The following is a 14113-nucleotide window of genomic DNA, read 5'->3' on the forward strand; positions in this document are numbered from 1 at the left end:
TGAAAGATGTTATTTTGAGTTAGATGCCAAATGCACTCCTCCTATTCAAATTTGACATTGAAGGTGTAATAAGTTATTTGACCACCGGCAACTACAGTTGCTGCACAGACAAATATGATTTAAAAGTAAATAAATAAATAAATAAATAAAAACACTTGGGAAAATAAATGCACGCGTTCACACATGAGACTATTAACATGACTATATGCATGAAACCATTAGAAAATGGTTAAAACTAAATGGGTTCAGCATATTTACGCAATTTTCAATGTAATATTTTTTAACATGTGCATGGTCTTTCCTTGTGTATTTTTCACAATATAAGCTATATATTTACCCATTTCTTGTTCCTACTAATACAAGCAATGATTCAAACATGTGGCCTTAGTAGCAGATAATAAATGAGGTCTGCCCCTAAAGTTTACAAGATTACATCAGATCTTCAAAAATTCGTTAATGTCATTGACAGGACAAAACTTGTAAGTAGCAAGCTTTAAGTCACACCTTCTGATGATCCAATCTCAATGTTTCAGAGGTTAAAGATGTGGTAGTCACTAATGGTTCACTAATTTATTTAATTTAATTTATAGATAGATAGACAGGGTGAGATTTGTGAAGAAAGAGCATATGCTTTTGAAATATTTTTATTTGTATTTTGGCACCAGATTGCATGTATTGCATATCATTTTACTCATTCCCATTCTCATATCTGCAATACTATAACACAACTTGAGTGAGTACACTTTCTCCACACAAAAGTTAATATGAAAGATATGTTTACAGTTGTATATGGAAAGTGCAGAACTGTTTGGAGAAGTTTAAAACTCCCAAGTCACTACTCTAATAGATAGACAGACATATTAGACAGATAGATCTTAACACAGTAGTATGTGTTGTCTCTAAACAGCGCACATTTACTGTTAGATGAAAGATTTATTAAAAATGTTACACACAGACAGTATTCATTTGTCATTCAATTAAAAAAATAAAATAACAAAAATGCATGCCAACATCAAGCCTACAACTGAGCTTTTGTCATCATTTATACATAAAAATACCAAACACACACACACACACACACACACATATATATATAATGCGTGTAAACAAACAATTACAGTTATCAAAACCTGGAACAGAAATTGAAATAGACTATGCATATAGAAAATACAGTACGACTAAAAAAAAAAATGCTTATTTGGACATGCAGTGCAATGTAAAATATATCAAATTAAGACTGCCAGGCCATTTAAAGCTTAAGTTTAAAAGAGCACACAATATGAATTTAAATATAGAATTTTTTCCATTTGATTCTAATATTCATATTAGCTATACAAACCTAAAAACTAAAATTACCTGACTGATTAAATAGCTTAAAAGAATAGTTCATCCAAAACTTAAAATGTAGGCAATTGTTTTATTTTTCTTCTTGAGTAAAACTGTAAAGAAGATTTCTGTTAAAGATGATGTCTGGTTTCTAGCCTATTTCTTTTTGGTGAACTAATTGAACCAGTTTACCACAACGAACTGAACCATCAGTTTGTGACTTTTATACAAACAGCAAAAGTTACGAAATCAAAATTTACAATCACACCAATTAGAAATTAGCCAAAACACCTTATATGTTCCTTTGATACTGGTTTTTGCCGGCTCATTCAGTGCCCCAGTTACTCCAACAGTACACTGCACTGATGAAACAGTTCTGACTGGTGATAAGTGCATGATTTAACCAAGCACTTGAATAAATGGGAGAAATTAAAGTTTTTATAGTTTGTCTTTGTTTATTTAAAATGTGAACTGAAGAAGACCAGTTCACTTGTTCACTTAATATGCTATAGACTTGCAAAACAGACGTGATTCACATTGTTACTAGGCGTTTTAATCATATGATTTCATATAGCCTCTGTTTTGCCATTGCATGATTACGTGAACTAACTAGTGAATGGAATCAATTCATAGAAAAAAATGGTCCTAAAGAGCGAGTACACAGAAAATAATCAGATTTATGTGGATTACAGGTAATAATGTTATAAATAATGTTCATTTTCTTGCACAGGCCAATCATTTCATTTTATAAGACCTCGATATATCATCAGACACCATGGGTAATAATTATGATATGCTCTTTTTTTTTTTTTTTTTTTCAAAAATGGGCAGCCACTGACTCATATTTTATGAATCACCAAATATCACGGTTTCAGCTAAAAATCTTCTTTACTGTTCAACTGAAAAAAAAATATATATATAATAATAAAATTACAATTAAAAAGTCACCTACATCTTGGATGGCCTGAGGATGAGTAAATTGACAGAAAATAAAATTTTTAGGGTGAACTATCCCCTTTGCACACTCCAAACAGTGTCTCATGGCAATCAGCATGCTTTGAATTTGGTTTGAAATGATTGGAAATGGACCTCAATCTATATTTGTATCCCTTCTTTTGGTAACATATAGCATAGAACATGTGTATGTCAGAGGTTAGGTCAACAGGGTGAGAGAGAAGCTTGTACTTCCTATCATGGTTTTCCTCCCAAAGGTAGGTCATGCCGCTCTCTGTGTCAGGAGAGCTGCAGTGATCCATGGACACATGAAGCCAAGGGTCTTTGATGACCTTTTCCGATTTTACATCGACCTGTCCAACAACTTTCAACACAATGTGACGCTGATCATTTTTAAGTGCCAAACTCTCCACTTTACCAAAGAACACTAGAAAACACACACAAAAAAGACAAGATCAGCAAGTCTACTTCCAAAAACAAATGTATTTAGCATTTTAGGTTGCACCACAATAAATGTACAAGAACATCACCTGTTTTATTGCACATATCTGGGATCAGGTCTGTTAGAGGTTTAAGCCTGTATTCTGCAAGAGAGCTGTTAGGTTTTGGTGTTGGTTTGAGATGTTCAGCACAGCAGCTCCACAGGGATGTGTTGAAGTAGTAATGCCCACAGCAATGGTGGTTTGGTTTGGTGTCATATATTATAGAATTGGTTGAAGAGGAACAACAAGTTTGATTGTTATAATATTCCAGCAGATGGTTTCCACAGCATTCCCCACTTAGACGTGTAAGTTTGTAGAGATGACCTGAGCAGCATTTTAACAACTGGTTGTGGTGGTCATAGACTTCTGAACCACAACAAAAATTGCCATTCATCTTGTTGTGGCTAAATAGAAATAAGTTGGAGAGAAAAGTCATTCAACAACCAACACAGAAATTGCCCATGGAAGTTTTTTCAGGTTGTTAGTGGTTTTAAAATTTCTTGAGGGTTTATGCGGTGACCCTAATGACTGAGATACTCCTGCTCTAAAGGTGTGCCATGTGAATAAGTCTTCTATGAGAAATGTAGTGCCAGCAAGCATGTTCCTATGATGTCTTTGCACGTATCAGTTAGACTTGAATTTCCAGTTACAGACAAAGCCTCATTTGCCAAGACAGCATGGGTAGAGACTAGTGTTGTCAAAAGACTCGGTACTTCGGTACCAAGTCGGTGCTAAAAAAAAATTTGTCACGATACCAGGTTTCTGTCAACCCGGTTCTTGACACATACAACGCTATGATTTACGAGAAGCAGAAAACGTGGACTGAATCTCAAAATCCAGTCATGAAAATGAAACCTACATTTTAATATGGACAGTCATGGAATTTGTCAAAGCATAAATTAATCACATCAAATGTCCATATGGACCAGTATCTGTAAATGTTAAGCCGCAAAAGCTAGTTGAAATATGAACCCTGCATTCTCTGCGCATCTCTGTGTAAATGAATGAATGGCAGAGACATGCACTTTTGTATACTACATAGACTGAAGTGCGTGACGCTTACAGTAATGAGAACATAAATACATAAACAACATCACCAGAACTGTTCTGAGTAGTGATGTCGTACTTGAACAATTCGTTCATTTTGAACAAGTCTTTAATGTGACTCGGGAAGAATGAGTCATCTCGGGGGATGAGTCGTTCAATCGCGCATGCGCAATATTCTATATGTAATATTCAGCTAGCAGTAATTCAGCTGTGTCAGTCAATGCAGTCTTGGGCCAGAAAGAGAATTGATTAGTTCATAGTTCGGGTCAATCGGGTTTTTGACTCATTCCTTAATCACGTGACATACCCATACGCTAAACCCAATGCAATATAAGCCGGAAAGATAATTGATTAGTTAATCTCATGAGTCTTCGGGTTGAGTTGTTCCTTAATCAATATTAATAACAGGGTTTTATTTATTTATAAAATAATAACACACCACAGATCCTGAAGAAACGGTAACAAAAACACAGTGACAGAAATGACAGAAATAGCGTATGGGTCTGTCAGGTGATTAAGGAATTACTCGACCCGAAGACTCATGAGATGAACTAATCAATTATCTTTCCGGCTCGAACTGCATTGGTTTTAGCGTATGGGAGTGTCAGGTGATTATGGAACGACTCGACCCGAAAGACTCATGAGATGAACTAATCAATTCTCTTTCCGGCTCGGACTGCATGGTTCAGCTTATGGGCCTGTCACGTGATTAAAGAATGGTTTGGACAATGGATTCATGGTGTACTCGCTTATTATATACATTTATCTACATTTTGAACACAAACAAAGTTACGGACCGCAGCTCTGATTGGTTATTTTTTACCGGGAGCGATCGAGTTTCTGCAAATGGCAATAGGACCACTGGGAGGAGCCAGAGGAGCTTGATTTTTTTCACAGATTATCTGTCTCATATTCTACTGTCAGGACATAATGACAGGTTTAACAAATATGTAAAAATATATTTTTTTACAAAAGTTCCCTACAGCACCTTTAAGTTTCCCCCTAATGAAATGATCTTTCATTTTGACAAATATGTTATAATATATAGAAATTATAGTGGTTGTGTTATTAAGATCAATGGTCAAGGTCTGGTTGACATGGCCCACTTATCGCATACTGGTAACTAGAGATGTAGTCAAGTCCAGCTTTGTCGAGTCCAAGTTAAGTCCAAGACCAGGACTAGTCGAGACCGAGTCCGAAGAGGTTTGAGTCCAAGTCAAGTACAAAGTTTCGAGTCCAAGTCAAGACCAAGTCCAATTGAGAGAGAAAAAATCCTCTTCAAGACCACATAACTAACTACTGATAATGTATGTGATGCGAGAGACAGCATATCTCCTAATCTAAGAAAATCATTTTACACTATTATTTGTAATGATCAAAAAGCATGTGCAAAGTAACAACTGTATGACAGGGGTCTCCAAACTAGATCCTGGAGGGCCAATGCCCTGAAAAAGTTTAGCTTCAACTGGCCTTAACAAACCTATCTGGAAGTTTCTAGTGTGTCTAGTTAGAGCTTGATTAGCTGGTTCAATTGTGTTTATTTAGGGTTGGAGCTAAACTCTAAAGGACACTGGCCCTCTAGAACCGAGTTAGGAGCAGTAGGTAGGGCTGTGCAATTAATCGAAAAAACGGTTAAATTTTGATTTTGGCCTCCAACGATTACGAAAATCCAATAATCGAGATAAAACTATTATTGTGCCCCATTCCCCCCACTTTTGCAGTGCTGCACTTTCGTTTCTCCATAAAAGCCCCGTGCAAATCAGTAAAATCATGTAACGTGACATTTGCAAAATGGGACATTTGAATTATCGAAGTACATTTATTCATGTTTTTAAAAGCGTGAAAGAGAACTTGTGCTGCTCCTCAGGAAGATATAAGTTCTCAGAGACAGAACAGAACACGGACATTGTAATCTTTTAGCGCCTATTGGTCAAGTACATGCAAAAATGTGTCAAAATGCTGTGCTTGGCAATTATTCATGTATACATTTGTCGGTCATGTAATGAATGTAAAGAGTTGAGAATAAAAATACACATGTAACAATAATTTGGATCTGTGCGGCTCTTAAAGTGGCAGTAGGCTATATTTTATTTTAGATTTGATTATTCATTTCTACAGTAGGTTGTACAATGCTACATGAACCTTTTCATATAAACGGCAATAAATACAAAACTAAAGCCAAACTTAAACTGAAATAAGACATTCATAATAAATGGTATAGTGAATAAATGAAATAAACATACTGCTTGAGATTTGCATAAAAAACATTAAAGCACAGTTGGTTTAATTTGTATCTTTTTATGCTATTGTATTTGTTCCTTTGCTTTTTTATTACTGACAGTTTAATTATTTTCAAAAATTTTGAGGACTTTTTGTTTGTTTGAAATTCCGCTGGTCTCTAGAATGTAGATGTCATAGCAAGTCAAGTCAACTCTGCTTTATTGTCAATTCTTCCACATGTACAGTACATAAATGCAGAGAATTGAAATTGTGTTACTCTCAGAGCCTTGGTGCATACAGATAACACTAACAGTAGAACATAAAACAGATAATAAAATATAAAGTACAACTATACAAATAGTTCATGTAAAAAGAAAGATAAGTAAAGCTGCACATGGTAGATAGAGTGCAAACCAGTGAAGTAAACAGTGCAGATATAATGATTGTAGCAACCTTATTTACAGGAAATACATATTTGATATATGTCACTATCTTTAAATATATAAAAAAAATAGATAAAGTCTTGGTCATATGGCCCCCTCATGATCAGGTTAAATAATCGCAATTACAATATTGACCAAAATAATCGTGATTATGATTTTTGCCATAATCGAGCAGCTCTTGCTGTAGGGTCAAATTATTTCTATGTACTTTATTTACATTTTATTTACTTTATAATGCTGCTATTGCTGACATTATGTCTGTGGTCAAAAATTAAAATGACTGGTGCCTTGGTGCAGTGCACACACGCAAAGTTCGGGATATGACAAATGCGTGCGGTTAAGGTTAGAAGGGATACGTTTGGCTCTACTGGGCATGCGCACATAAATACAGTGAAATTTTTGTAATGATGTACTAGGGCTTGCATAGTAGTTGGCACTGTCAGAAACAATCTGGAGTGTGGAGCTGTTACTTTCTATGACCTTATCTATCTTGCATGTAAACATATAATATGTAATGTAATAATTAGGGTTGTGCCTGAAGCCGAATACCTTATTCGGAATGGCACGTACAATGCCTTCAAAAATTAATAACAGACAAGGAATAATTCTGCCTGAGTACTCAGCTGAATCTGATACACGGTGTTTGCTAGATAACAGCTGAGCCAGGGGATCAGCGTAATATTATACAAAGACCTCTAAAGTCACGAGTGTGAAGTGAATGAATGTAAACTTTATGAATGAAAGGAGCGCAAATCAAACACTGCATTGCTGTTGCCTCTCCGTGCATCTCTCAGAAATCAGAGCTTTGTAAGAGTAATTTCACCTATAATAATACATCATACACGTTATATTATTTGTAAATATTTAAAAGGCAATGATTTAAAGCTTAGGCTACGATATGAAAGCACAGTACGCTCACCAATCAAACAGCCGCGTTGCACCTCTCAGTCTCAAAAACCAAACAAGTTCTCTCTCAAGAGCTTGGCTTAGATATGGATACATTTTCTACTTGTCCTACATGTTTGCATCTTTACCTTTTGCTGGTTTGCCTGGCACACGCGCATTTGTTTAAAAGTTCACTAAACATTATAGACTTGCTTAAAGAGTTCTGCGTAATGAAAATGTGCGCATTGAATTGAAATCGATTCAGTCGTGTTCAAATGATCACTAAACGTTTGTCATGAGTTCTCTCTGCTTGCATGATAAATATTATTTGAGAAATTTATAATTATTTTAGTTTAACATGACATACTTGTTCAGTGATAACTACGGGAAAAAAAAATCATAATGGTCTTATGAAGCAACTGTACAACATATCCGAAAGCAGATATGAAAAATGTTGTGACTGTTACAAACAGAAATACTGGCTGTTACATTAAAATGTAAATATGTCATGTCATGTCATAATTATATTTTTTTTTTTACATTTACATATGTAATTGTTGCATAGGGCTATACATAAGCATTTATTGATGAAAAAAATACCGGAGTTGGTAAATTCCTAATAATGTACTTATTTTTATTTGTTTTAGGTATTTTAATAAGATAGATTACGTTTCCTAAAATACGTTGCGCCAACAGCTAAACTAACGCGATCTATATAAAGGTGTTTGAACAATGAAACACTTACACATGCACATATCGGAATATCATGCTAGAGCTAAAAAATTTGTGAAATTTTGAATAAAAAAGGAAATAAAAGCAGATCATCAGTCATTCAGCGCTATTGTGGCTGCGGTGTGACAAGCAATGAATGGCGTGTCTCCATGGGAACCATAAAGTGATACTACGATCAATAATGGTCGCCTTTGTCTTTGTTTTGTTTTGAGTGTATGGTCAATAAATAAAGGAATTAAAAAGATGGGCACAAAACCTGTTTGTCGCGCCCCACTTTTCATGTCTCTATCTCAGCAATAGGGGTACCTCCGTTTGGTCAGGATTTATCTTTTTTTGCCTGGTGTCGACCAACAATGAAAAATCGTTGTCTGGCTGCCTTTCAGAGTACTTTTCATCTTTCCGTCAGCTTTCTCCAACCACTCATCCCTGCAACTGCACAAAATAGTGGACAAACTTGGTAGAGAAAGCAGATTGGGTAATACCAAGTAGTTGGAGCAGGGGGGTACTTTAAAGAATATTTAAAATATGATACTATCTTTCTTGCTGGCAAATTAAATTAATAAAAGAAAACGAACAAAATTATTCGTTCTGAATATTTCATATTTATTTTAATCTGAATGATGTGATGATATTGGGGGTGTTATATTAGCTGGATCTCATTTTTGAGGGGGTCATGACCCCCGTAAATCCTGTGCAAATTATGTGCATGAGTTTAAGGCTATCTAGGTGTAGACATACATAAAACACAATCTAACAGGTACAAAATTAAGTGATAAACATCTAAACTTTTCAGAACAGCAAGTGTGCCGCTTGTCAAGCACATCCTTTCCCGTAACAAAATTTTTAAGGAGAATTATTATATTTTTATTTTTTTTGCTGGACACGGTCGAGACCGACGAGAACATTTGGCGAGTCCAATGGCCAAGTCCGAGACAAGTCCGAATGCAAACGCAACGAGTCCGAGACGGCAGAAAAATGTCTTGAGACCGGGCTCAGGTACTACACACTACTGGTAACTAACTTAAGCATTGAAAGTCATTTTAAAATAGCCCTACATTGAAAGTAAATTAATTTAGTACAGTAGATAGTCCATAAAGATGCTAACTACACAACCAGCTGAATACTACTCATTTTGCTTACAAAATTTAATCAAAACAAATTATTTAAAACATGAACAAAAAATACTAAGGGCCAGATTTACTAAACATGACAAATAAGACAGGTGTACCAGTAAACTATCACAAACCTTAACAAATTGTGCTGTAATTCATTTCAGTTTTTTCACTGCGTGTCTTTAGTAAATCAGGCGAATGTTCTCTAAATTTGTAAAAAAAAATAAAAAAATAAAAAAAATTGCTCTATTGTGCAGATATTTTGGCCACCTGAGCAAAAATGAAGAAAAAAAAAACATGAATGTGAATTCTTATATCGTTATCGTCTTGTTATCTTTCTGTGCCCATCATCCACTATTTCCACCACTTAATCAAGACACTCTTCATTAAAACATACAACATTTTATTTCACATGTAATTACGTTTGCATTGGCTCTAATGTTGAGCTGTTTCTACAGCAACATTTGGCACACGTCGGTCTCCTGCTATAAAACCTGTAAACCACATTCATCGGCTCTAACTCGACACCAACTCTGCAGTGGTTTGCCCTGAGCATTGCAATTATTTTGCTTTTACTAGAATTTGGCTTTCCCATTTAATTTGTGTGTGTGTCGTGTGCATGGCATATTATTGCTGTGTGGTCATGATGTGTGCATGGCCACACATGTTTGCAAGTTGGAAGGAACACCGACCAGGACAACAGTCTTTCTTGCCCAAAGAGGGTTTGCGCTGATGAATGTTAGTAAATCTGGCATTAAGTTTCCTTTTAAATCATATAAAATCTTAGTGATCTGTGGGCCTACCTGTGTCCATTACAGCAAATATGTGTACGAGGATTGAAGGTTTGTTCTCCACAGCAGTGCTCACCAAGACGGGGTCGGGCAGGCATTTGGCAAAAAGTGTTTGGTGGAGCATATATAACACCTCCAACACACTCTGACTGCTCAGGCACATTGAGATGAAGAATTCCATTACAGCACAGCACATTGTCATCTAACAGAGTGTAGACATCTGTGCCACAGCACTGAAGCACACAGATACACATAAGCAGTTAAAATATGTTAATATAATATAATTTTCTAAATACTTTATAAGCAAATTTTACTGAAAACCAGTGTTTAGAGAAATCTCCAATTTATTTGAATTTCTGTCCCTGCAGAACTAATCTTTAAGTCAAAAGTCAGTACCTTAGTAAGTGCTGAAGCCTTCTCATAGAGATTCCCTGAGCAACATATTTTTTTATTGGGATTGTAGGGTTTTGTTCCACACTTGGATTCTAGAAAAGAATGAGTAAAGAGTGTGTGATTACTACAAAAATATAATTACAATCACCATAATTTCCATCAATGACAAAAGTGATTTATATAAATTTTACATATCAGGTTAGGCAAGTATTAACAGAACAGACTATCAATGGAAACAGATAATTATACGATCAAATGAGAGATTTGTAAAACTATTAATACACAATGAGGATGCCAAGTGCTTTACCTAAGTTTCTGGAGAGTTTGCTTGAGATTTTCAGTCACACACAAAAACAAACAGAAGAATTATTATAAAATAGACCTGTAAAAAAATCTAAATTTAGACCAATCTAAATTATTTTCTGCAGTAGTCAACATGCTACGGATACTGTTGACACAATTTATGTGTAACTCACCTGGTGGGAAGAGAGCCTTGCTGGGATTCTCTTCTTTTATCAGTATCTGTGAATAAGATTCAGATTATAACCTACTAAAACAAATGACAGATATATTACTTTTAGTCTAATAATCACACCTGTTACTTTTGGACAGCAAGTTTCATTTTTTGGCTTTACTTCTAGTGCAAGATTAATACAGCAGCAGTGGGTTGTCATGTCATACGTTTCCTTGCCACAGCAAAAAAGATTTTCCTTCCTTTGAAATATGTTGTTGCCACCACAACACAAATGAGTTGTTGTCAGGTACAGGACTGTAAATCAGTGTAAGAGAAACTCATTATAAAATAAGTCTTACTTGATCTAATGGTATAAAGATAAACCAACCTCAAAATAATTATATATAATTAATTATAATTAAGCATGCAAGAATTTGTCAAATCTGAACAATGTGTCCATCAAGGTGTTCAAGGTGCATGAAGTGCATCGGCTACCTTTGCCACAGCATTTTGCATGAGTGCTGCTTTGAGTCAGAATCCTGCCACCACAGCAAATCTCATTAAGGGGATTGTAAGCTACAGAATCACAGCAGTCAGAAACCAGCTGGCTTAACCCGTTAGTTAAATTACCTGCACCACATTGAAATAAAAACCAAGTGTGTTAAAAATCTGTTTGTTTATGGTTTATGGTTTATCTCATTGTGAATCACATCTTCTACTCTCTGTGACTCAGCAACCACAAGCTAACAGCTACAAGTGCCTCTCCTACCATTGCAGCAGGAACTTTCTGAGATCTTGTACGACACATTTCCACAACAGTGCAGATGATGGCTGCCTTCCATCTTTCCACTGAAACCTGCATTGCTGGTCACATTAAAAAGGCGTATCACTTCCATTTTACTCTTACCAAATAATTCTGGTAAATAACATTTAACTGATCTATGATTGAATGCATATGTAATAAAAAAAAAAAAAATAACATAAAAAATATCTTATGAAACGGTGCTCAGAGGCTGTGTCAGGTCACTCACTGGCTCCTTCTGCCATGATGGCAAATTCCTGAGGAACAAAGAGATGATCCATTATGAAAAGTGGTATCTATTATCATATGGATAAGACCGCTCTAAATGCTAAACATTAAAATCAGCATGTCTTATTGTAAACAAATTTATCAGTGAAAAAATATTTGTAATCTTGAATCAAAATGCAATAACTTGTTCTGCCTCTAAAATTATACTTTTCTTCTTTGCTGATGTTATCATGATAACATGAAAAAATCAGATGTGAAAGGGCACATGATTTATAGTCTCTCATGATTTTTTAAATCCCTCTCCTCCCACCTGACCCATTCTTGGTTTGCAGCACCCACTTATGACAATTCCCAGGACACAAAAACAAAGGTCTCCCTATAATTTTAGTAAGGAATACAGGTTGCATTTCATTCATCGTTAACTTTAAAAGGTTCAGGATGAAAAGTTTGGAAGAAAATGTTTAGACAAAATATCACACTATTATTTTCATCTATACAGTGGAATTCAGTGGTCTCCAAAACAACACTGGACTCCACTGACTTAATTTAATGGACAAAATATATGATATTGTTTTCCAGAGAAGTTCATCATACATTTTGTATTGACTTGACTGTGAGTAAAGCTAATCAATGATAATTGTTTGGTGAACTATTCCTTTAACCTTAAGCCTTTGTAAAGTAAATTCTCATGCAATGTTCAATTGTATTTGCATTCACTCTCCTTATGACCTGTTGATTCAAAAATGTATGCCATGTATTTTCTTCTTTTAAGTGTTTGTTGGTACACAATACTTCATTGGATGGCACTGATGTAAAAGTCCTTAATGTTTCCTGAGAGTGTGAAATGAACTTGCCACATGTTGCGAATACAATTTTCCACTCCAGTTTCTCCTAGTGTACTTTTTCATAGGGTAAAAGCAGTTTTGTTATTTTAATATTAGTATTTTGTATTTGTGAGAAGTTATTAATGAAGGTTGTTCCTACAAAAAGTCATATTTTAAATTGTGAAGATAACATTCATTTCGGTCAGTTAACGGTGTAACGTTAATGATTTATTACTTATTATAAGAAACATTTAAATATTATTTCCTTAATTGCCAGTCAACAGACTACAACAAGCAAAACAATGTGGGAACGAGAAAGGAAAATAGTACTTTGAATTTTTTGTAAGTTTGCAGCGATACAGGGACTGACAAACAGTCGAAGATTTGGGAAACGCAGCCAAGAACTGTCTGAAAAAGAAAACTAAGACTAACTCTGTCGAGCATCACAATCATCAAAACAAACAAACGAACAAAAATACTTGCCAAAATAAAACAACGGAATTCATAACAAAATTCCCAAATTCCGTTAATCGTACAGAACTCCCAAATCACTCCAAGGGCTATCGTTACTCTACCACTGTGATCAAGTTACTGTCCCTCGGTGCCAGGTCAAAATGGTATCCAGTCTAGGAGGGTGTGTAACAATGCTTTGCTCTAACAGTTCCTTGATTTGTGGGTCTGAATTTGTTAAGCGTCAAGATACGCCATTTGCCGTCTTCGGGCTTCGCGGTACACGGGCAAGTACCTCACGCAACTTGCCGAGAAATACTGTGCACAGTGTCCTGCTCGTGACCACACTCAAGCGCGACCCCGCTGAAAGCAAACTCAAGCGCGAGCCAGCTGAAGCTGAAATCGAAACGTGTCCGCCTCCACGAGCAAACAAGCAACAACAAAACAAAACAAAACAAAACAAAACAAAACAATAATTCCCGGTGATAGATTGTCATGCTAATTTATAATTACTCTCCACTTTAGTGCACATTATTAATTAGACTCACTTAATAATCAATTTAATATCCACTCGTATAAATTATTATAATAATTATATTAATATAAAACTAGTATTAATTGCATGACAACATGTCTAAAGTATATATATATATATATATATATATATATATATATATATATATATATATATATATATATATATATATATATATATATATATCATGTCATTATAGTGTTTCGTTACTTACCTTGTGCAGAGGATGTAGCAAAAACGTACAAGATTGTCACTACCCCTGCAATAAAAAATATAATGTTAAAATAAATAAATAAATTAACACATTTTAAAATCCCATAAAAAATACTAGGTAACTTATTACAACTTAAAAATATGTTGTCATACATGCAGTTAATGAGTAGATCTCCATTGTGTATCCCTGTCCAATAAAGTTGGAATATCCCAAGACAGTTG

The 14113-nt window shown here is 35.1% G+C and overlaps 1 protein-coding gene across 3 annotated transcripts; it reads right to left on the bottom strand.

The window, feature by feature from the left end:
• Positions 1–634: 634 nt before the first annotated feature.
• Positions 635–14113, bottom strand: LOC127934032 (galaxin). 3 transcript variants are annotated; one of them, XM_052531210.1, is made up of 12 exons: positions 14045–14113; positions 13893–13937; positions 11871–11898; positions 11609–11703; positions 11335–11469; positions 10981–11154; positions 10862–10907; positions 10693–10712; positions 10389–10477; positions 10005–10225; positions 2811–3166; positions 635–2707 (listed from the first exon to the last, which is right to left on the bottom strand). In XM_052531210.1, the coding sequence occupies exons 1-12, from the start codon at positions 14067–14069 to the stop codon at positions 2325–2327; spliced, it is 1617 nt and encodes a 538-aa protein (XP_052387170.1). In that variant the 5' UTR covers positions 14070–14113; the 3' UTR covers positions 635–2324. The 3 variants fall into 3 exon arrangements, with proteins under 3 accessions (XP_052387170.1, XP_052387171.1, XP_052387172.1); XM_052531211.1 differs by lacking the exons at positions 13893–13937; positions 14045–14113 and adding an exon at positions 13177–13630; XM_052531212.1 differs by lacking the exon at positions 635–2707 and having other exon boundaries at positions 3024–8521.

The sequence above is a fragment of the Carassius gibelio genome, chromosome A18 (genome assembly GCF_023724105.1).
Source record: "Carassius gibelio isolate Cgi1373 ecotype wild population from Czech Republic chromosome A18, carGib1.2-hapl.c, whole genome shotgun sequence".
In the NCBI taxonomy this organism is placed as follows: Eukaryota; Metazoa; Chordata; class Actinopteri; order Cypriniformes; family Cyprinidae; genus Carassius; species Carassius gibelio.

What these genes read in the sequence shown, in the direction of transcription:
- LOC127934032 (XM_052531210.1), bottom strand. Translation starts at nt 14,069, where the DNA reads ATGGAGATCTACTCATTAACTGCAT. An exon ending in TTGCTGTCCAAAAGTAACAG is followed by an intron (nt 10,908 to 10,980) that starts GTGTGATTATTA and finishes TCTTATTCACAG; the next exon opens with ATACTGATAAAAGAAGAGAA. An exon ending in AGATATGTGCAATAAAACAG is followed by an intron (nt 2,708 to 2,810) that starts GTGATGTTCTTG and finishes TGTGTTTTCTAG; the next exon opens with TGTTCTTTGGTAAAGTGGAG.